Source organism: Pristiophorus japonicus, chromosome 6 (genome assembly GCF_044704955.1).
Source record: "Pristiophorus japonicus isolate sPriJap1 chromosome 6, sPriJap1.hap1, whole genome shotgun sequence".
NCBI classification, from domain to species: domain Eukaryota; kingdom Metazoa; phylum Chordata; class Chondrichthyes; family Pristiophoridae; genus Pristiophorus; species Pristiophorus japonicus.
The window spans coordinates 66,265,227-66,288,822 of NC_091982.1; the positions used below are offsets into that span (position 1 = coordinate 66,265,227).

The following is a 23,596-nucleotide window of genomic DNA, read 5'->3' on the forward strand; positions in this document are numbered from 1 at the left end:
TACATTATAATGAATGCATCTGCTTTAAATTCCGCCATCTCTTTAAATCCCCTGGGATGAATTTCATCAGGACCAGGGGACTTGTCGACCTAGAGTCCCATTAGCCTGTCCAGCATTACTCTCCTAGTGACAGTGATTGTCTCAAGGTCCTCCCTTCCCACATTCCTGTGACCAGCAATTTTTGGCATGGTTTTTGTGTCTTCCACTGTGAAGACCGAAGCAAAATAATTGTTTAAGGTCTCAGCCATTTCCACATTTCCCATTATTAAATCCCCCTTCTCATCTTCTAAGGGACCAACATTTACTTTAGTCACTCTTTTCCGTTTTATATATCTGTAAAAGCTTTTACTATCTGTTTTTATGTTTTGTGCAAGTTTACCTTCGTAATCTATCTTTCCTTTCTTTATTGCTTTTTTAGTCATTCTTTGCTGTTGTTTAAAATTTTCCCAATCTTCTAGTTTCCCACTAACCTTGGCCACCTTATACGCATTGGTCTTTGATTTGATACTCTCCTTTATTTCCTTGGTTATCCCTTCTCTTACCACCCTTCTTTTTCACTGGAATATATTATTGTTGCGCACTATGAAAGAGCTCCTTAAAAGTCCTCCACTGTTCCTCAATTGTGCCACCGTTTGGTCTGTGTTTCCAGTCTACTTTAGCCAACTCTGCCCTCATCTCACTGTAGTCCCCTTTGTTTAAGCATAGTACGCTCGTTTGAGACACTACTTCCTCACCCTCAATCTGTATTACAAATTCAACTATACTGTGATCACTCATTCCGAGAGGATCTTTTAGGAGGAGATCGTTTATTATTCCTGTCTCATTACACAGGACCAGATCTAAGATAGCTTGCTCCCTTGTAGGTTCTGTAACATACTGTTCTAAGAAACAATCCCGTATGCATTCTGTGAATTCCTCCTCCAGGCTACCCCGTGCGATTTGATTTGACCAATCGATATGTCGGTTAAAATCCCCCATGATTACTGCCGTTCTTTTTTCACATGCCTCCATTATTCCCTTGATTATTGCCCGCCCCACCGTGAAGTTATTATTTGGGGGCCTATAAACTACGCCCACCAGTGACTTTTTCCCCTTACTATCTCTAATCTCCACCACAATGATTCAACATTTTGTTCATTCAAGCCAATATCATCTCTCACAACTGCCCTGATATCATTCTTTAACAGAGCTACCCCACCTCCTTTCCCTTCTTGTCTATCTTTCCAAATCGTCAGATACCCCTGTATGTTTAATTCCAAGTCTTGGCCACCCTGCAACCACGTTTCTGTAATGGCCACCAAATCATACCCATTCGTAATGATTTGTGCCGTCAACTTATTTACTTTGTTTCGAATGCTGCGTGCGTTTAGGTAGATTGTTTTAATACTAGTTTTTCAACCATGATTTCTACTTTTGACCCCTCCTGCAGCCCCTTTATATTCAGTGGCCCTTTTTGTTTTTTGCCTTGGGTTTCTCTGCCCTCCACTTTTACCTATCTCCTTTCTGTCTTTTGCTTTTGTCTCCTTTTTGTTTCCCTCTGTCTCCCTGCATTGGTTCCCATCCCCCTGCCATATTAGTTTAACTCCTCCCCAACAGCACTAGCAAACACTCCCCCGAGGATAGTTCTGTTCTCCCACCATCCCTGTCCTCGCTTCAGGTCACCTGAACCAGTATCTCTATGTGGTTCGGTGTCAAACCGCCCCTGTGAAACATCTTGAGATATTGTACTACATTAAAAGTGCCATATAAATGTAAGTTGTTGTTCCAAATCAAAAACATGGGAGCAATACATTCCAAAGGCTCTCCTTCCCACTGTGGTCCCTTCCAGGCCCAAGTGAATTATTTCCATACCTGAATTCTGACGTTAGTATAGTTCTGGTATTGACACTTCTGGTGTAAAGACTCACTAGTGCTATGTGGTACGGTGTTGTCCTAGTCAGACAGAGACAGACAGAGACAGGTCTCCACAGTTCAGGCCTTACCTGAATTCTCTCCTTGAGGGGTGTGGGGTAGAGTTCAAAGGCATTTTTTATACCAATGTGGTACTTCTCAGAAGGGTTAATCCAATCTGGCGGGATCTAAATCAAAACATAAACAGTACAGAGTATATAGCACACAGCATTCTCTGAGCGTGTGCCTTCAGCAGGCTGTACACTAAGATCCGTATCACGCCGGGTAAACTATACAATATTTTATTGAAATCGAGGATGTCTGCCCACTCCCTCCGTCGACAACCTGTCCAGTCACGCCACGCACGGGTTCGGAAGCGGGCAGCAATTCTGCTTAATGTTGAGTGTTTTATCTAGCCCTTCTAATGGCGAATACTGAACTTCAGTCTTTGTGCTCTTACACGTGCTGGGACAGCAAACGCAGCAGTCACGCACCAAACGCACAAGACTTCAAAAGTAGGAAACTAGCAAAAATTAATCTCTAGCGTTAATGAAGCATTCCAAAGCAAAATTAAGCATTTGTTTCATTTCTGCCCAACATTCCAATGGCAAATTTAACGTGTACAGGCTTTTGAATCCCAAACTGCAAGACATCAAATCCTGACATCAGAATTTTCTATTTGTGAAAACTATCTTCAAACAGCATGGATGGGACGTGCGATAATGCACAGCATTAATGGAGATGTTTGAACTGCAGCCCGCTCTTTTTTAATGTGAGTTGGATTGTGCAGAATATCACAATCGTCTAATTAAACATCACATGTGCATAATTTGAGACATAATCCTGAATCCCAATCCACCTTTCCTACAGAACGCTGCCAAGACCAATGAGATCAAAGTCAATGGAATAGTTTGTCCATGGGTTAAACTAATGACAAGCATTCGCAATCTCATACCCACACTCCCCGCAGAGTCCAAGTGGTAAGTGTTGGTTACTCTCTGATTCTAGGTCAAGGTGGTTGAATGATGACTGCTTAAATAAACCACATGCCTAGGTCACAACTACATGGAAACATATTTTACCGCTGCAATGAGCTACAGTTAAATCATCAGCTTTTATAATCATTTTAACACACGCAACATGACATATATTTTAAGAAAAATTATTTCCAAGTACAAAACAAGGCCGAGGAGTGACCCAATAAGGGTCTTTAAGATTATGAAAGCATTTGATAGGGTAGGCGTAGAGAAGATGTTTCCACTTGTGGGCAAGACCAAAACTAGGGGCCATAAATATAAGATGGTCAATAATAAATCCGTAGGGAATTCAGGAGAAACTTCTCAGTCTCAGAATAAGGGGTCGGCCTGAGATGAGGAGGAATTTCTTCACTCGGAGGGCTATGGATGCTGAGTCGTTGAGTATATTCAAGCCTTCAAAGGAGCAGCGTGCGGCCCGACCCGGTATTCGGTGAGGCGGGCCCAACCTGCAAGGACCATCAGCAGGTCGGGTCCTTCAAAGCAGCATACCATATCAAGGTACAGCGTGTGCTGGAGAGCGATGGCTGTGAAGAGGGCGACTGGATTGGGCATCACCAAGTTCCAGGTCAGTGATTGGACCGTGGGCAAGTACAGCAGGAGCTGCGAGTGATCGTGAGTTCGGGGCCCAAAAGAGGCGAGGGCCCAGGGGAAGAATGGGCCAGCCCACACTGCAATGTGTGTGCGCACTAGGTCCGAGCAGCAGAGCTGGTCTCCAGTCGTCTTGGTTAATCCTTGCCACTGGATCAGGACCTTGCTCTGTCAAGCCCGTGTGGTGGCTGGTGTTAAAAAAATCCACGCACAGGCATCTTCCACTCTTCAGGATCTGGCATATTAGGTCCGTCATTGAAACACCTGTGAACGCATCCTTTTTTAGCGTGGAAGCAAGTCATCCTCGATACGAGGGACCGCCTATGATGCTATTCAAGATTGAGATCGATACATTTTTGGATATTAAGGGAATCAAGGGATATGGGGATAGTGCATGGAAGGTGGAGTTGAGGTCGAAGATCAGCCCTGATCTTACTGAATGGTGGAGCAGGCTCGAGGGGCCGAATGGCCTACTCCTGCTCCCATTTCTTATGTTCTTACTCAGAGAGTGGTGAGAATGTGGAACTCGCTAACATACAGTGTGGTTGAGGCAAATAGTATAGATGCATTTAATGGGAAGCTAGGTAAATACATAAGGGAGAAAGGAATAGAAAGATATGCTGATGGGGTGAGATGAAGTAAGGTGGGAGGAGGCTGGTGTGGAGCATAAACACCGACATGGGGCAGTTGGGCCGAATGATCTATTTCTGCACTGCACACACTTTGTAATACTATGTAAAATGCTTGCGGTGTTGTACAGGTATTAACGCTTAGTTCTCAAGTGCATTCTCAGTGCCGAAACTGGAGTAAGTGTTTGAACGATTTTTGTGCGCAAGTTCCAAGACAGAAGTGGACCTGGATGTTTTGCTATTGATACCTTCAGAATTCTTCCCGACAGGCCCACCAGAATGCCATCCTTAGCCTCCAGCACAGTGGAAGTGTTCACATCGCCGCTTCCTGAGGCGTCAATTAAGTCAACAATCTTTGGTTTTCCATCGGTTGTAATCTGAACAGGACACAAGAGGTCGTCAGTAAATCAGACAGTGCATTCGTGTTCTGTTCTCTCAACATCTGCGATTATATTAGTCACTGTGGGAGCAAAAATGTTGTGAACACGGAGATATTAATATCCTTTACAACCCACAAAATACACCGCCTACCAATTTGACTCTAAACTTGCCTGATTCAAATGATCTGATAATTAATTTTTGTAGCATTATAGCTCGGTGGGCAGCACTCTCGTCTCGGAGTCAGAACATTGAGAGTTCAAGTCCCACGCCAGAGACTTAAGCACAAAAATCCAGGCTGACTCTCCAGTGCAGCACTGAGGGAGTGCAGCACTGTCGGAGGTGCCGTCTTTCGGATGAGACATTAAACTGAGGCTCTCTCTGCTCTCAGGTGGATGTAAAAGATCCCATGGCACTATTTTGAAAACGAGCAGGGGAGCTCTCTCCGGTATCCTGGTCAATATTTATCCCTCAAGCAATATCATTAAAACAGATGATCTGTTCGTTATCACATTGCTGTTTGTGGGGGCTTGTTGTGTACAAATTGGCTGTCGCATTTCCTACATTACAACAGTGACCACACTTCAAAAAGTACTTAATTGACTGTAAAGCACTTTGAGACATCTGTTGGTCCTGAAAGGAGCTATATAAATGCAAGTCTTCCTTTCTAGCGCACAAGATAACTGTAAACTATCGTAATTAGATTCCATATGAATAAGATCTGATCCTCCATGATGTCATATACAAGGTGTGTTACAGGAGTCGAGCAGGAAGGACATGCTCGACACAAGACTTTGACTAGGTTATAAACGTGAAAAGCAAAGAAGTATTCCATTTAAAACAGTAACCTTTGAGACTTAAAAAGAACATCAGAATCTGAGAAACCTTAGTCACTGAGTCGTTCTATTATTTTGCTGCAGGAATGCTGCTTCACTCTTTGATTCCATTATCCTGCTCCCCAGAACACGATGATTAACTGCTATGCACTGTAACAAATAGAACCATAGCTTCCTAATGAACTGTAACTGAAGTAAATTGAAGTCGAAAGCACTGGATATAATATCAATAAGTAGAGATCGCAGTTAAATCTGGTACAGATCCTAAATGGATTTTTGCACTCAAGGGAATGGTGACGCTTGACAATTTTGGAGGTGACATCCTTCAAATTATTATTGTAAGGGATTATAAGAAAATAATACATCTTCCTGCGGACCGTATCAAATCCAATTCATTCTGGACTCGACCTAACCCATTATCTCCCAAGGGAAGAAAAGAACAAATATTTATACAGCACATCTCTCAGAGACACTCCAAAAGGTTGTACATACAAGAAGTTGTTTCTGTAAAGGGCCAATCGGCAGGATGGGACTCGTGGGGTGCAGCAGGGATCAATGTTGGGCCTCAGCTATTCACAATCTATATCAATGACTTAGATGACGGGACCGAGTGCATTGTATCCCAAGTTTACTGACGATACAAAAGCTAAGTGGGAAAGTAAGCTGTGAGGAGGATGCAAAGAACCTATAAATGGTGAGAAACTATTACATGTTGGTGGTCAGAGAGATTTAGGTGTCCTGGTACAGGAAACACAGAAAGCTAGGTACAGCAAGCAATTAGGAAGGCAAATGGCATGTTGGCCTTTATTGCAAGGGGGTTGGAGTACAAGAGTGAGGAAGTCTTACAATTATACAGGGCCTTGGTGAGATCGCACCTGAAGTACCGTGCACAGTTTTGGTCTCCTTATCTGAGAAAGGACATACTTGCCTTAAAGGCGGTGCAACGAAGATTCACTAGACTGAACCCTGGGATGAGAGGGTTGCCTTATGAGGAGAGTGAATAGACTGGGCCTATGCTATGGAGTTTAGAAGAATGACAGGTGATCTTATTGAAGCATACAAGATTCTGAGGAGGATGACACAGTAGATGCTGAGAAGCTGTTTCCCCCGGGCTGGAGAGTCTAAAACCAGGGGGCATAGACTCAGAATAAGGGGTCAGCCATTTAGGGACAGAGATGAGGAGGAATTTCTTCACTCAGGAGGGTTGTGAACGTTTGGAATTCTCTACCCGAGGGCTGTGGATACTCAGTCGTTGAGTATATTCAAGACTGGGATTGATAGATTTTTGGACTCTGGAGGAATCAAGGGATATGGGGATCGGGCAGGAAAGTGGAGTTGAGGTTGAAGATCAGCCATGATCTCATTGAATGGCGGAGCAGGCTTGAGGGGCTTTATGGTCTACTCCTGCACCTAATTCTTATGTTCTTATCTTATTATTTCGTGAAGGGCAGATATCTCAGACATTGAAGTATCTGCCTCGATTATGTATTCCATGTCCTATAATCATAGGCAGTCCCTTGGAATTGAGGAAGACTTGCTTCCACTCCTGAAATGAGTTCTTTAGTGGCTGGACAGTCCAATACAAGAGCCACAGACTCTGTCACAGGTGAGATAGATAGTCATTGAGGGAAGGGGCGGGTGGGACAAGTTTGCTGCACGCTCCTTCCACTGCCTGCACTTGTTTTCTGCATGCTCACGGCGATGAGACTCGAGGTGGTCAGCGCCCTCCTGGATGCACTTCCTCCACTTAGGGCATCCTTTGGCCAGGGACTCCCAGGTGTCGGTGGGGATGTTGCACTTTATCAGGGAGGCTTTGAGGGTGTTCTTGTAGCGTGTCCGCTGCCCACCTTTGGCTCGTTTGCCATGAAGGAGTTCCGAGTAGAACATTTGCTTTGGGAGTCTTGTGTCTAGCATGTGGACTATGTGGCCTGCCCAGCGGAGTTGATTAAGTGTGGTCAGTGCTTCAATGCTGGGAATGTCCTATAGCGGGTCTTTGAATCACCACCTTCTGATTCAGAGACAAGACGCTAATAAATTAACATGAGGTTTCATTGTCTACAATCGCTACTCCCTCTCCAAAAATTAAACTATAAACTGAGCTCACTCCAGAATATTTCTCTAACCTCAACGGTGCGAGAAGCAGAGAACCATCTTGCTTCAAATCAAAAAGATGTTATGTGAATGAGACAAAATATCGGGAATTGAAAGTGAAACTCTGTTAGCTGCACTCTGAAAACAATGTGTGTGTGTGCGCATGTGTGTAGGGGCAGGAAGTACAAAAAACACTGCCTGGAGCTGGTTTGTTAGTTTCAAGGCCAGGCGGCCTGACTTTGTGAATGGAATCGATGGTAAATTGAGTTTGTTTCATTCGTACCTCGGGTTGTTGAAACGATAATATTGGTTTGGCGCCAGGTTATAACAGTGTGGACCCATCTACCGGGGTCACAATCGTTAAGAGAGTGTCTCACAATCACTCGGCACAGGAGGTGGCCATTTGGTCTTTGTGCCTGCTCTTTCAAAGAGGCTTCCACTCTCCCTTCTCTTTCTCCAAGGTATACATCCAATTCCCTTGTGTCATAGAATCAGAGAAATTTACAGCACGGAAGGAGGCCATTTCGGCCCATTGTGTCCGTGCCGGCCGACCAAGAGCTACCCAGCCTAATCCCACTTTCCAGTTCTTGGTTCGTAGCCCTGCAGGTTACGGCACTTCAGGTGCACATCCAAATACTTTTTAAATGTAGTGAGGGTTTCTGCCTCTAACACCGTTTCAGGCAGTGAGTTCCAGACCCCCACCACCCTCTGGGTGAAAAAGATTCGCCTCAAATCCCCTCTAAACCTCCTACTAATTATTTTAAATCTATGCCATACAAACAATCCAGTAAGACTTTGTTTCAAGCCCAGCCTGGTGAAAATCTTCCCCGACAGCAAACAGTCTGCTGTCGACACCTGATCCATTCAAGGGATGGAAATAATTATAAGTACTGGCCTGCACGCCCTTCTGGATGTTTCGGAGAGCTGCGATCAAGCTTGTACAAAGGCTAGGAAGCCGTGGCTTATCCAAGACTGGATGTCGGACGAGCGTTCCGACAGCGCTGAAGCAATGCAGGGGGTGAGAGTTGGTCAAGAGTAAACCTGAGGTGATCTGAAACTCGGCTGCCTGTGTCCTAACTCGCACCAAGTCCCGCTCACCCATACCCCCTGTACTCGCTGACCTACATCGGCTTCTGGTTAAGCAACGCCTCGATTTCAAAATTCTCATCCTCGTTTTCAAAACCCTCCATGGCCTCACCCCTCTTGACCTCCTCCAGCCCCACAACCCTCCAAAATGTCTGCGCTCTTCCAATTCTTGTCTCTTGAGCATCCCTGATTTCAATCGCTCCAATTGGCGGCCGTGCCTTCAGCTGCCTTGGCTCCAAACTCTGGAACTCCCTCCCTAAACCTCTCCGCCTTACTACCCTCTCTCTCCTCCTTTAAGACACTCCTTAAAACCTACCTCTTTGACCAAGCCTTTGGCCACCTGGTCGAGTATCTCCTGATGTGGCTTGGTGTCAAATTTTGTTTCATAATCATTCCCGAGAAGCACATTTGGACGTTTTACAGCACTATGTTAAAGGCACTATATAAATACAAGTAAATCACATATTTCTGTCCTCTCAAGTCCACACTTACAGAACCAGATAAATCATCTGACTGCACCTACATAGCCACTCTTCTCAGCATTTTGAAGACTTGGATAACGTTTCCTCTGAACTTGCTTTTCTCAATTGAAAAAGAGTTCAGATTTGGTGATTCTCTCTTTACATTTTAGCTCCTAACCAGCCTTTCTAAACCTTCCCCAAAACATTAACGTCCTTTTCAAGACACTCTGCTCAAAATTGTGCACATTGTTCCAAATGTGACTTGAATAACTCCTTGTGCCATCACAATACATAATTAGCCCTGTCCGTGACAGCCTCACACTGCCTGTATATTCGCACACTCAAATCCTTCTCGTCTGCAGGGCATCCTTCCTCGTGTTACCCTTTGTGTTTCCTGCTGCAATATGCACTGACCATTTTCCATATTAAAATCTATCTGCCAACGTGAACATTAGGAACTGGAGTAGGCCATCCAGCCCCTCGGGACTGCTCCGCATCCTATTGGCCTAGAAATTCCGATCGGCTGCTTCCCGCGGGCGACCGGGTAAAAAAGTAACAAAAGAAACGCCCAGGCGAGTTCCCGGTCCTGAGGCCTCCACTGACTGCGCTTTGCAGCGCGTGCACATCGGGACGTGCGCAGGGCTGGAGATGCAGTCACATGGCTCTGGGCAGCCAATCAGATAAAGTATATACTCATTCATGTTGGAGTGCCATGATGATGATTTGGGGGGAATGGGTGGGGGGGCGGTTCTCAAACACCCAAAATATTAATAAAAAATTAACAAAATATTTTTATTAATTTAAATTAGTTATTTATGCATTATAAAAAATATATATTTTTCCAATTTAAAAAAAAGTTTTTTTAATTATGGTTTCAAATAAACTTACCATAGTGGGGAGGGTTTTTAAACAATAAAATGTGCTTTTTTAATTATGTTTTTGTGTATTTTAAAACTCTTACGCCTGTAACAGTAGGCTATGCGCCTGCTTTTATCAGGCACAAGTTTTCAGGACATCCGCTGGGCAAGATATGGGTAAATACCGCAATCTTGCCCGTGCAAATGTCCGCGCTCCCGAGATGCGGAGGATCTGTCAGGCTCCAGCTCGACAGATCGGAAAAGCCAGTTTTCTGCGCATGCGCAGTGTGCTGAAAACCGGCTTTTGCGATGTCTTCCCGGGCCCGTACACACTCCGTACCGACCGGGGGCAGGCCGGGATTTCTGGGCCATTTGATCATGGCTGAGCTATATTTCAACTCCATTTACCCACCTCTGATACCCTTAGCCAACAAAAATGTATTCATCTCAGTCTTGAAAGCTCCAAATGACACCCCACCACCCAACCCACCCCCACTCCGAGGGAGAGAGTTCCAGATGCCCACCACCCTTTGTGTGAAGAAGTGCTTCCTGCTTTCCCCCCCTGAACGGCCTGGCTCTAATTTTAAGATTGTGCCGCCTTGTTCTGGACTCTCCCACCAGAGGAGATGGTTTCTCTTTACCTACCCTAATCGAATCCCTTTAACACATTAAACATTTCGATCAGACCACCCCTCACTCTCCTACACTCAAGGGAATACAAGCCAGGTTTACTCTCGAGTGGCCTGGCTCTGGTATAATCTTTAATGATTACACCTCGGCAGAACAGTATAAAATACGGACAGTCTGTTTGGTAGAGATACGGTACGTGGGGGGAGCTCAGATTTAAACAAAGTTGCAAAATGAAAGAATCTAAAATTTCTGCATTTTGAAGTGTACAGCTTATCACTTGCTAACTTCTGTGAGACAGTCACGTTAAACATCTAGCTCCCTTTTGCTCAGCTGACTAAGAATAAAAAACAGTAAAGAAAAGAACCAAGAAGAAATTGCATTTCTATAGTGCCTTTCACGACCTCAGGACGTCCCAAAGCACTTTACAGTCAATGAAGTGCTTTTTGGATTGTAGTCACTGTTGTAATGTGGGAAACACGGCAGCCAACTTGCACACAGCAAGCTCCCACAAACAGCAATGTGATAATGACCACATCATCTTTTCGCACGATGTTGGTTGAGAGATAAATATTGGCCAGGACACTGGGGAGGACTCCCCTGCTCTTCTCAAAATAGTGGGTGTGGGATATTTTACATCCACTTGAGGGGGCAGATGGGGCCTCAGTTTAACTCCTCATCCGAAAGATGGCACCTCCGACAGTCCAGTGTTCCCTCAGCACTGCACTGGGAGCGTTGTGGGTCAAAATCTTGGAACTCTCTCCCTAACAGCACTGTGGGAGTACCTTCACCACGTGGACTGCAGCGGTTCAAGGCAGCGGCTCACCACCTTCGCAAGGGCAATTGGGAATGGGCTATAAATGCCGGCCTTGCCAGTGACGCCCACATCCCGGAACTAATTTTTAAAAATGATGGGTTCAAGTCTCTGGAGTGGGACTTGAACCTACGACCTACTGGCTCAGAGGTGAGTGTGCTACCCACTGAGCCATGGCTGAACAGTCAAATGTAACTAAAATGGGTACATTGAATCTAATAGATCTCAACAGCCTTGTCAGCGACCCAGCAGCCGTGCTCGTTATCAGATGACCTAGCTTTGCAAAGACAAACTATAATTTACAGGAGTACCTCACTCACCATGTCTCAGAAATTACCTAAAGTGTTTCACATCCAGTGATTGCAGAAGAGGTGCGACTGCTGCCAACTGAGCCAAAATGGGACCTTGTACAAAAACTTCCCAGACTGAAAACACCCAGGTGCTCTTTTCACAGGCTATTTTACACGCCTTCAAGTTTACTTTTCTGAAACCACTGCTGGAACATGAATCCCTGCTATTAATATTCCATTAAGTGGAGTAGATCTGGAAAAACAGAATCTAGGGGCAGGAGGGCCAATAACCAGAGGACACAGATTTAAGGCAATTGGCAAAAGAACCAGAGGGGGAGATGAGAAGAATTTTTTTTTCGCAGCGAGTTGTTGTGATCAGGAACGCACTGCCTGAAAGGGCAGTGGGAGCAGATTCAATAATAATTTTAAAGGGGAATTAGATAAATACTTGAATAGAAAATAGGCAGTGCTGTGAGGAAGGAGTAGGGGAGTGGGACTATTGGATAGCTCTTTCACAGAGCCAGCACTGGCCCATTGGGCTGAATGGCTTCTACCCGCCTCGGTTCTGTAACCATTAACACCCTTGTCCAACAAAAATCTATCAATTTCAGTTTTGACATTTTCAATTGACCCCTCAAAAGGCTGTTGAGGCTGGGGGAGAGAGTTCCAGATTCCCACTACCCTTTGTGTAAAGAAATGCTTCCTCACATCACCCCTGAGCAGCGTGGCTCTAATTTTAACGTTATGCCCCCTTTGTCTGGACTACCCCCCCCCCACTCTCTCCACACCCCTTACAGTTGATACCAGTATGGAAAAGACTTCTTTGCCAGCAGCATTTAAAGTATTACAGTAAAATAGGGACAGCACAACGGCAGATAAATCATCCGAGCACCTTGGGGCGTTGCCAGTTCGCCTCGCATTTTTTGGTGTCGGATTCTGTTTGCGTGCTTTCACAGCTTGTCAGATTGGAGATCAGGAGATAAATGGCCCAAATCATTTTCTGTCAACCCACCCAGTCCAGATCAGTGCCAGGGCTCTCTCTCCAGATCACAAGCACAGTATCTGTCCCTCCGTGTTCAGTGATGCCCGAGCCACCTTGCACATGAAGTAATGTCGTTGACGAATCAGCACAGCTCGTTTATGTTTAACTTTTAGAAGAGCCGTTGGCTGCAGCCACCCTTCTACAAGCCTGTGGTCTAACTCTCCACTCACATTCTCACCGTGCTGTACTGCCAAATATGTAGGAACATTAGGAGGCCATTCAGCCCTTCGAGCCTGCTCTGCCATTCTATTCAATCATGGCCGATCTGGGCCTCAACTGTATATCCCTTGATACCTTTACCCAACAAAACGATCCTGAAAGCTCCAATTATCCTCCAGCAACCACAGCTTTTTTTGGCTGGGGGTGGGGGGGGGGCAAGAGAGAATGTTCCAGATTTCCACTACTCTTCACGTGAAAATAATCCTTCCTGATTTCACCCCTGAACGGCCTGGCTCTAATTTTAAGGTTATGGCTCCTTGTTCTGAATTCCCTCCACCAGAGGAATAAGTTTCTCCGGATCTACCCTATCGAATCCTTTCAATATTTTAAACACCTCGATCAGATCCCCCTCACTCAATGGAACACGAGCCTTTTGATTCCTGATTATTTAATTCTGAGACACAATCCGTAAGAGACTAAAATTTAAAATATTATTTAGTTGCCCCTTTGAAAAAAACATACGCATTTCGCCAAACATTGATTTTTTTTTTGTTATGCGGAAGCTAAATAATGTTTTAATTCTTAGTCTCTTCTAAGATCAAGTGCTGTAGGAGTATTCACCCAGACATTTCCTTAAATCAATGTGTGACCAACACTGCTCAAACATCCATGGTAACAGCGCCTCGTCACAATCTCTACGTTTCCTATTTCGACTGCTGCAATGGTCAGACAACACTAGCCACGAGCCCTGCAGAATCTTCCAGAACCTAGATAACGTAATATAACACAGGAGTGCAAAGAAACAAGGACCAGCATTAGTGGAGTTCAAATTACCTGGGAAAGCATCACTGTAAACTTGTGAAGACAATAATTATAGTCCGCTCCCCGAATGCCATCTACCTACCAGCATAGGCACAGTCAAAATGGGCCGAATGACCTCATGTGCTGTATCATTCTATGATTCTGCAGAATAGTGTCGTTAACACTGAGGTGTGCTCATGATCACCCTTGTGCCATATGCAGTCCATGAACCCTGTTAATGTGGCTCGTGAAGCCCAAGCAACTAAGCTGTCAAGATGACGTTATATTTCAGTGTTGAGAACAAAATGATAAATGCATACCTCTCTCAGGTGTCAACTGTGTCTCAGTGGGCAGCACCCTCGCCTCTGAGACAGAAGGTTGTGGGTTCAAGTCCCACTCCAGAGACTTGAGCACATAATCTAGGTTGACACTCCCAGTGCAGTGCTAAGGGAGCACCGCACTGTCGGAGGTGCCGTCTTTCAGCTGAGGCCCCTTCTGCTCTCTCAGGTGGATGTAAAAGATCCCATGGCACTATTCTGAAGAGCAGGGGGAGTTATCCCTGGTGTCCCGGCCAATATTTATCCCTCATCCAACACCGAAAAACAGATGATCTGGTCATTATCACACTGCTGTTGTGGGAACTTGCTGTGCGCAAACTGGCTGCCGCATTTCCTCCATTACAAGTGACTACACTTCAAAAAGAACTTAATTTGTTTTAAAATGCTATGGGACGGACGTCCAGTGCTCGTGAAAAGTGCTATAAAAATGCAAGTCTTTCTTTCCTTAATATACAATCCGTGAAAATAGCAGGGTGCAAAACCACCTGCCAATCTGCTAACGCCCGGTTTGCGCCCCTGCAGAAGTTGAATTTCACCCCAAAGAGTTGAAACACCTGATGTAACAATAAGAATGAATTATAGATTTAATCACGCTTTACAGGGAGATCGGAGGGTTCATTGAAGGGGTTCAGTGGGGTAAGGGGGAGGCTTTGGGGAAGAGTTTAGCGGGTTTGGGATTTAGGGTCTGGGGTGGTTGAGGTTTGGGGTCAGAGTTTGGGAGGATTTAAGGCAGATATGAGGGAGAGTTTAGCAGGATCAGGGCAGGTTTGGGTTCATAGTTTGGGGTCACGGTTTAGGGTTCCGGGGGGGGTGGAGTCAGGGGTCAGGATTTCAGGGAGAGTTTAGGGCAGGTCTGGGGTGAATTTTGTGTTTACGGTCAGGGGTTGAGGACTCGGTGTGTTTAGGGTCAAGAGTTTGGGATTTAGAGTGGGTTGGGGTTCATGATGGGTTTTGGGTGGGTTTAGGGTCAGGGTTTGGGGATGGGGACTGGCGGTGTTTGAGGTCAGAGTTTAAGGTTTGGGGGATTTCATGGTTTGAGGTTTAGGGCGTGCTTGGGGTCTGGGGCTGGTTTGGGGTCGGGATTTCTGGTTGCGATTCAGGGCGAGTTTGGGGGGGGGTGGTTAGTGGGTTCAGTGTTTAAGGTCAGGGTTTAGGGTCAGGTTTGGGTTTTGAGTTTAGGATTTAGGGTGCATTTAGGGTCAGGGATGGGGGTCAGGGTGGGCTTGGGGTCGGGGAGTGGGGGTCAGGATCCGGGAGGACACGGGGTGTGGGCCGCGGGCCGGGAGCCCCCCGTTACCTGCAGCCCCGGGGCCCCCGGGTCCACCCCCGAGTCCAGCACCGCCAGCAGTGCCCCGCGCCCGTCACTTTCCGGCCGCCGGCTCACGAAGGCCAGCGCCCCGCTCTCCGCCTTGGGCAGCAGCCCGTCGAAAGGGAAAGGGACAGGGAAGGCCGAACCCGAGGCCGCCATCGCCGCTCAGCGTGCTCCGACTGACGCCACTTCCTGGTAACCAGGGGAGGGGCATGGTAACCGGGGAGGGGGCATGGTAACCAGGGGGGAGGGGCATGGTAACCACGGGGCATGGTAACCACGGGAGGGGCACAGTAACCGAGGGGGGGGGGGCATGGTAACCAGGGGGCATGGTAACCAGGGGAGGGGCATTGTAACCAAGAGGGGGCATGGTAACCAGGGGAGGGGCATTGTAACCAAGGAGGGGGCATGGTAACCAGGGGAGGGGCCTGGTAACTGGGGGGAGGGGGCATGGTAACCAGGGGAGGGGCATGGTAACCTGGGGGGGTGGGGGAAGCAGAAACAAATCTAGCTTTTGCTTGAAGGATTTCAGTGAGTGCATCCACCACATGAGAAGGTAGTTTGTTCCAGAGGTCCACCGCTCTCTGGGAAAAGAACCACCTCCTGACATCTAACTGAGCTCGAGCCTTATACAACTTAAATTTGTGCCCCCTGATCCTGCCTAACCTATTTAGTTGAAATAAACTCTCGGCTGGAACACACCCTTCATTATCTTATAAACCTCAATCAGATCCCCCCAAGTCTACGCTGCTCTAAGGTAAAGAGATCCAACTCCTTTAGCCTATCTCGATAACTAAGATGCTTTAGACTTGGAATTAGTCTAGTGGCCCTCTTCCGCGCCCTTTCCAGAGCCTCAATATCACTCACCCTGTGAGGAGACTAAAACTGGACCCAGTATTCCGAGAGCGGCCTGATTAAGGTCTTGTACAACTATTTTCGTTGCATCTGTAAATCAAATGTAAATCTTATTAAAGGGGCACTAAAACCAACAATTTAAACAAATTAAACTTTGAACTTTAAAGTGTCAAATTAAAATTTGGTTGCCGGGTGTGATGATGCACTCCAGTCCCTCCGGCGCCCACCTCTCGCGGAAGGCCGCGAGCGTACCGATGGACACCGTGTGCTCCATCTCCAAGGACACCCTGGCTCAGGTGTAACCGCAGAAGAGGGGCAGGCAGTCGGGCTGAACAACCATCTCGACCGCCCGCTGCCTGGACCGGCTGATGGCACCCTTGGCCATGCCCAGGAGCAGTCCTACGAGGAGGCCTTCCGACCTGCCCGCTCCCCTCCGCACAGGGTGCCCAAAGATCAGGAGTGTGGGACTGATGTGCAACCAGAATTTGAGGAGCAGCCCCTTCAAATATTGGAAGAGGGGCTGTAACCTCACACATTCAACAAAAACATGGAACATGGACTCCCTAAGGGCTTGTACAACTCTTTTGGGGGACAAAATAAACAGTTAGATCAAGTGCCCCCCGATCTGGGGACACTCCAGACACTTTTCAACTGCCCTTTTTTTTAATATTTTTTTTTTGTTTTTTTGTTGATTTTTTTTTGGGCATTAAAATCATATATTTTACAAGTGCCCCCTATAAAAGGGAAGGGGGACACTAAAACTGGCAATTAAAGCAAATTAAACTTTAAAACATATAAAGTCAAATTAAAATTTGGTTGCCGGGGGTAACGATGCACTCCAGTCCCTCCGGTGCCCACCTCTCGCGGAAGGCCGCGAGCGTACCGGTGGACACCGCGTGCTCCGTCTCCAAGGACACCCTGGCCCGGATGTAGGCGCGGAAGAGAGGCAGGCAGTCAGGCTGAACAACCCCCTCGACCGCCCGCTGCCTGGACCGGCTGATGTCACCCTTGGCCGTACCCAGGAGCAGTCCTACGAGGAGGCCCTCGGACCTACCCGCTCCCCTCCGCACAGGGTGCCCAAAGATCAGGAGTGTGGGACTGAAGCGCAGCCAGAAATTGAGGAGCAGTCCCTTTAAATAATGGAACAGGGGCTGCAACCTCGTGCATTCAATAAAAACATGAAACATGGACTCTTCCAGACTGTAGAAATTGCAGGCGGCCTGGGAGCCCGTGAACCAGCTTAAAAATTTGTTGCACGGGACTGCTCCATACACCACCCTCCAGGCCAAGTCCCCGATAAATAGTGGGGGGACTCCCGCGTAGAGTGCACTCCATCGGGGACCCCCGCCTCCTCCGGACAGCAAGATGGTGCGCCATGGCGTGTCCGGACGGAAGGGCTTGTACAAGGCAGTTAACGGTCAGTCAGCTTAAATTGTTTGTCTTGAATAGCTGTGATCATAGACAAAAAGGAGTGCTGAGTCAACACTTGTAAATTGCGTGTAGCTCCTAAGGGTAAAAAAGTCAACCTTCTTTCAGAGCACAGAGTGATCTGCACAGAGAGGACTTAAGTGGCAGTAAACAGAGTGGTTTAATCGGGAATTTGGAAAGAGTGGGAATTCGGAGAGGAGGGGCAGATTAATTAAAAAATTACAAATAGGTAAGTGATAGTTCACAGAGGCGGCAGACCTTCGTGGGAGCAGTAGCGGGAGCTGAGGCGGAGGCTGAAAAGGTAAGGCACAACAGGCAACATTCGAGAGGAATGTCAGAGTTTAAAAGTGACGTCGGCACAAGGGAAGTAGCTAATTGGTGAGTGTTTATTTTTCTCTGTTAAGTTAGTACTTAGTCTTTAAATAAAGGTTAGTTCAATCAGCTGATTGCTGAGTAGTTGCTGGGTGTGTTTTGCTAAGGTTTAGAGTTTAGTTCTACTTGATGGTTCCGAGTGTAACTAGAGGGCTGGCAGGGCAGCTCAGTCCCGTGGATTGCACATCCTGTGGCATGTGGGAAGTCCTGGACGCTTCTCATGGCCTGGACGACCACGTGTGCAGGAGGTGTCTCCAGCTGCACCAACTCGAGCTCTGCGTTTTGGAGCTTGAGCGGCGGCTAGAGTCACTGCGGTGCATCCGCGGGACTGAGAGCTACGTGGATAGCACGTTTCCAGAGGTGGTCACCCCGCAGTTTAAGAGTGTGCAGGCAAATAGGGATTGGGTGACTGCCGGACAGAAGAGGAGGTCCAGACAGGTAGTGCAGGAGTCCCCTGAGTCCATCTCGCTCTCCAACCAGTATGCTGTTCTGAGTACCGGTTGGGGCAATGGTGGCTCTGGGGAATGCAGCCAGAGCCAAATCCACGGCACCACGGTGGCTCAGCTGCACAGAGAGGAGGAAGAAGAATGGAAGAGCTATAGTGGTAGGGGATTCGATAGTTAGGGGAGCAGACAGGTGTTTCTGCGGCCGCAGACGTGACTCCAGGATGGCATGTTGTCTCCCTGGTGCCAGGGCCAAGGATGTCACCGAGCGCTGCAGGGCATTCTGGGGGAGGAGAGGGTGAACAGCCAGAGATCGTGGTCCATATCGGGACCAGTGACAGGTAGAAAGAGGGATGAGGTCATGCAGGCAGAGTTTAGGGAGCTAGAAGAGAGATTAAAAAGCAGAATCTCAAAGGTAGTAATCTCCGGATTACTCCCGGTGCCACGAGTTAATGAGTACAGAAATAGAGGAATAGAGCAGATGAATACATGGCTGGAGAGATGGTGCAGGCCGGAGGGCTTTAGATTCCTGAGGCATTGGGACCGCTTCTGGGGGAGGTGGGACCTGTACAAGCCGGACGGGTTGCATTTCAACAGAGCCGGGACCAGTATCCTCGTGGGGGGTGGGGGGGAGGGGGTTGCTAGTGTCATTGGGGAGGGTTTAAATTAGCTTGGCAGGGGGATGGGATCCTGAAAATAGATTCAGTAGGGAGGGGAGTAAAGCTGGAATTAGAAAGCAAAAATAAAGAAAGTGAGTTTGAAGGAGAGAGGAAACAAGCAGGAAAAAAGGGTAAAAAAAACAAATTTAAAGACACTTTGTCTAAATGCACATAGCATTGGTAACAAAATAGATGAGTTGACGGCACAAATAGATACAAATGGGTATGATCTGATAGCCATCACAGAGACGTGGTTGCAAGGTGAACAGGACTGGGAATTAAATATTCAGGGGTAATTGACAATCCCGAAGGACAGACAGAAAGGAAAAGTAGGTGGGGTAGCTCCATTGATAAAGGATGGAATTGCTGCAATAGTGTGAAACGATATTGGCTCAAATGATCAGGATATTGAAACAGTTTGGGTGGAGATAGGGAACAATAAGCGGAAAAAGTCACTGGTGGGCGTAATCTATAGGCCCCCTAACAGTAGCAACTCTGTTGGTCAGAGCATAAACCAGGAAATAGTGGGGGCGTGTAAAAAGGGAACAGCAATAATCATAGGTGATTTTAACCTCCATATTGATTGGACAAATCAAATCCATCAGAGTAGCCTTGAGGAAGAGTTCATAGAGTGCACAAGGGACGGGTTCCTTAGCAGTATGTAACGGAACCAACCAGGGTGCAGGCTATCTTGGATCTGGTCCTGTGTAATGAGACAGGATTAATAAACAATCTCCGAGTAAAGGATCCCCTCGGAATGAGTGATCATAGCATGGTTGAATTTCAAATTCCGATGGAGGGTGAGAAAGTTGGATCTCTAACCAGCGTACTAAGCTTAAATAAAGGAGACTATGAAGGTATGAGGGCAGAGTTGGCTAAAGTGGACTGGGAAAATAGATTAAAGTGTAGGACGGTTGATGAACAGTGGTGTACATTTAAGGAGAAATTTCACAACTCTCAAGAAAAATATATTCCAGTGAGGAGGAAAGGGTGTAAGAGAAAAGAAAGCCATCCGTGGCTAACTAAAGAAATAAAGGACGGTATCCAATTAAAAACAAGGACATACAAAGTGGCCAAAACTAGTGGGAGGACAGAAGACTGGGAAGCTTTTAAAAGCCAGCCAAGAATGACTAAAACAATGATTAAGAAAGTGAAGATAGACTATGAAAGTAAACCAGCGCAAAATATAAAAACAGATAGCAAGAGTTTCTATAGGTATATAAAAAGAAAAAGAGTAGCTAAAGGAAATGTTGATCCCTTAGAGGACGAGACCGGGGAATTAGTAATGTGGAACATGGAGATGGCTGAAACTCTGAACAAATATTTTGTATCAGTCTTTACGGTAGAGGACACTAACAATATCCTAACAGTGGGGGCGGAACTTAATACAATCACAATCACTAAGGAGATGGTACTCAGTAAGATAATGGGACTAAAGGTGGATAAATCCCAGGGTCTTAAGAGAAGTAGCGGCAGGGATAGTGGATGCATTGGTTGTAATTTACAAAAATTCCCTGGTTTCTGTGGAGGTCCCAGCAGATTGGAAAACTGCAAATGTAACACCCTTATTTAAAAAAGGAGGCAGACAAAATGCAGGAAACTGTAGACCAGTTCGCCTAACATCGGTGGTTGAGAAAATGTTTGAATCCATTATGAAAGAAGCAGTAGCAGGACATTTAGAAAAGCATAATTCGGTCAGGCAGAATCAGCATGGATTTATGAAGGGGATGTCATTTTTGACAAATTTGCTGCAATTCTTTGAGGATGTAACGAACAGGGTGAATAAAGGGGAACCAGTGGATGTGGTGTATTTGGACTTCCAGAAGGCATTTGACAAGTTGCCGCATAAAAGGTTACTGCACAAGATAAAAGTTCACGTGGTTGGGGATAATATATTAGCATGGATAGAGGGTTGGCTAACGAACAGAAAACAGAGAGTTGGGATAAATGGTTCATTCTCGAGTTGACAATCAGTAACTAGTGGGGTGACACAGGGATAGTGCTCGGACCCCAACTATTTACAATCTATATCAACGTCTTGGAAGAAGGGACCGAGTGTAACGTAGCCAAGTTTGCTGATGATACAAAGATGGGAGGAAAAGCAATGTGTGAGGAGGACACAAACAATCTGCAAAAGGACATAGACAGGCTAAGCGAGTGGGCAAAAATTTGGCAGATGGAGTATAATGTTGGAAAGTGTGAGGTCAGGCACTTTGGCAGAAAAAAAATCAAAGAGCAAGTTATTATTTAAATGGAGAAAGAGTGCAAAGTGCCACAGTACAGCGGGACCTGGAGGTACTTGTGCATGAAACACAAAAGGTTAGTATGCAGGTACAGCAAGTGATCAGGAAAGCCAATGGAATCTTGGTCTTTATTGCAAAGGGGATGGAGTATAAAAGCAGGGAAGTCTTGCTACAGTTATACGGGGTATTGATGAGGGCACACCTGGAATACTGCGTGCAGTTTTGGTTTCCATATTTACGAAAGGATATACTTGCTTTGGATGCAGTTCAGAGAAGGTTCACTAGGTTGATTCCGGAGATGAGGGGGTTGACTTATGAGGAAAGGTTGAGTATGTTGGGCCTCTACTCATTGGAATTCAGAAGAATGAGAGGTGATCTTATCGAAACGTATAAGATTAAGAGGGGGCTTGACAAGGTGGATGAAGAGAGAATGTTTCCACTGATAGGGGAGACTAGAACTAGAGGGCATGATCTTAGAATAAGGGGCCGCCCATTTAAAATTGAGATGAGGAGGAATTTCTTCTCTCAGAGGGTTGTAAATCTGTGGAATTCGCTGCCTCAGAGAGCTGTGGAAGCTGGGACATTGAATACATTTACGACAGAGATAGACAGCTTCTTAACCGATAAGGGAATAAGGGGTTATGGGGAGTTGACAGGAAAGTGGACCTGAGTCCATGATCGGATCAGCCAAGATCGTATTAAATGGCGGAGCAGGCTTGAGGGGCCACATGGCCTACTCCTGTTCCTATTTGTTGTGTTCTTATGTTCTTCACAAGGACAAAACAGTGCGCCTCGTCTTATACTCAATTGTCCGATGGATACACCCCAACACCCTATTTGCTCTAGCTATCACAGCACGGCATTGCTCATGTACCTTTAAGGATGTATGCATTGGAATGCCCAAATCTCCTTCTATCTCCACCATCTTTAATGCCTTTCCCTGGAGGATGTATGAATGTTAAGCATTTGCCCTGCCCACATGCACAACAATGTACTTATCTAAATTATACATCATTTTCCAGTCATGAGCCCAGTCTCCCAACACATTAAGATTTGCCTGAATCAGACGAGCCTCTTCTACAGTTCGACCACTCGCACAGATCTTGCAATTATCTGCAAATTTGCAAATTGTGCTGCCAACCCCTAAATCCAGATCATTAATAAAAATAGTAAAAAGCAATGGTCCCGACACTGATCCCTGCGGGACACCACTGGTGACTGGTCTCCAAACATCCAAATCCATCTATAACTACTCTTTGCCTGCGTCCTACCAACCAGTTCTGTATCCAACCCAATATATTTTCACTAATACCAGAGGCTCCGATCTTGTAGAGAAACCTCTTGTCAAAAGCTTTTTGGAAATCTAAGTAGACAATGCCTACTGGGCTTCCCTCATCCACCAACTTTGTAACTTCTTCAAAAAATACAATTAGATTTGTGAGACATGATCTCTTTTTTTTTATGAAGCCATGCTGGGTGTCCCTAATATGTCCCTCCCTTTCCAAGTATTCACATATTGCATCCTTTATGATTCTTTCAAGCATCTTCCCTATTACTGATGTTAAATTGATGGGCCTATCGTTACCCGGGTCTGCCTTGTCACCTATTTTTAAAATGGTGACTACATTAGCCTCCTTCCAATCTGTAGTAACTGTGGAAGTACAGGCCATAAAGGTCACTGGTCTGGGCAGTCAAAGCGGAGCCAATTTCCTCCAACACAAAGACCGAGTATGCACTGTCAATTTCAGCAGGAAGGCAGCTAATTACCTTAGACTTACTGACCTGATCACCTCAGACTTACTGGCACCAACTTGACGAGTTAGGACAGGAATATTGCATGAAAAGGAAGATATAAAGATAGACAGGTTCAGACAGTCCATAGCAAGGACCTAGGAGCAACACTCGGCAGAAGTAGGTGCCAGGGAAGAGACCCTTGATGGCACAGTGTTAGGAGGGACTGATCATCCAGGGACCTACTGGGTAACTATAAAGTATAAGTGGTGAGTCTTGTACTTCTTCTGTATTAGACAACATTAACGGTGTTGTCTAGTGTGTCATTTGGTATTTAACTCAAGAACCATCGCTGGCAACTACTAGTCAAATGACGAGCGAAATTGCCGTTCGAGCAACAGTGATGCCCCAGATGGGACGATTCTGAGTTAAAACTATCGGAAAGACATCGGAGAAATGGCAGGAAAAGGTGGAACCTCCCAGTCGGGGGAAGAGCAGTTTAACCAGTTCAGGGGATGGCTTGAGACAATGAGCTCACCTGGATTTCCTGGAGGAGACTCATTCTTCGACAAAACTAAAAAGGAAAAGAAAAGGAGGGAGTCTAAATGTGTCTTACTGGCAGCATGTTATGC

At 46.2% G+C, this 23,596-nt stretch overlaps 1 protein-coding gene across 1 annotated transcript in view; it reads right to left on the bottom strand.

Annotated features, from left to right (window-relative positions):
* The window catches only part of LOC139266118 (tripeptidyl-peptidase 2-like), a 133,531-nt gene extending 118,095 nt beyond the window's left edge, over positions 1-15,436 (bottom strand). The window contains exons 1-3 of the mRNA XM_070883966.1: positions 15,222-15,436; positions 4,393-4,521; positions 1,983-2,078 (exon numbers count right to left, since the gene is read on the bottom strand). Coding sequence (XP_070740067.1) covers positions 1,983-2,078; positions 4,393-4,521; positions 15,222-15,392 — 396 coding nt within the window. The 5' untranslated portion in view covers positions 15,393-15,436. The remainder of the gene's footprint in view (positions 1-1,982; positions 2,079-4,392; positions 4,522-15,221) is intronic.
* Between the last annotated feature and the right edge of the window lie 8,160 nt (positions 15,437-23,596).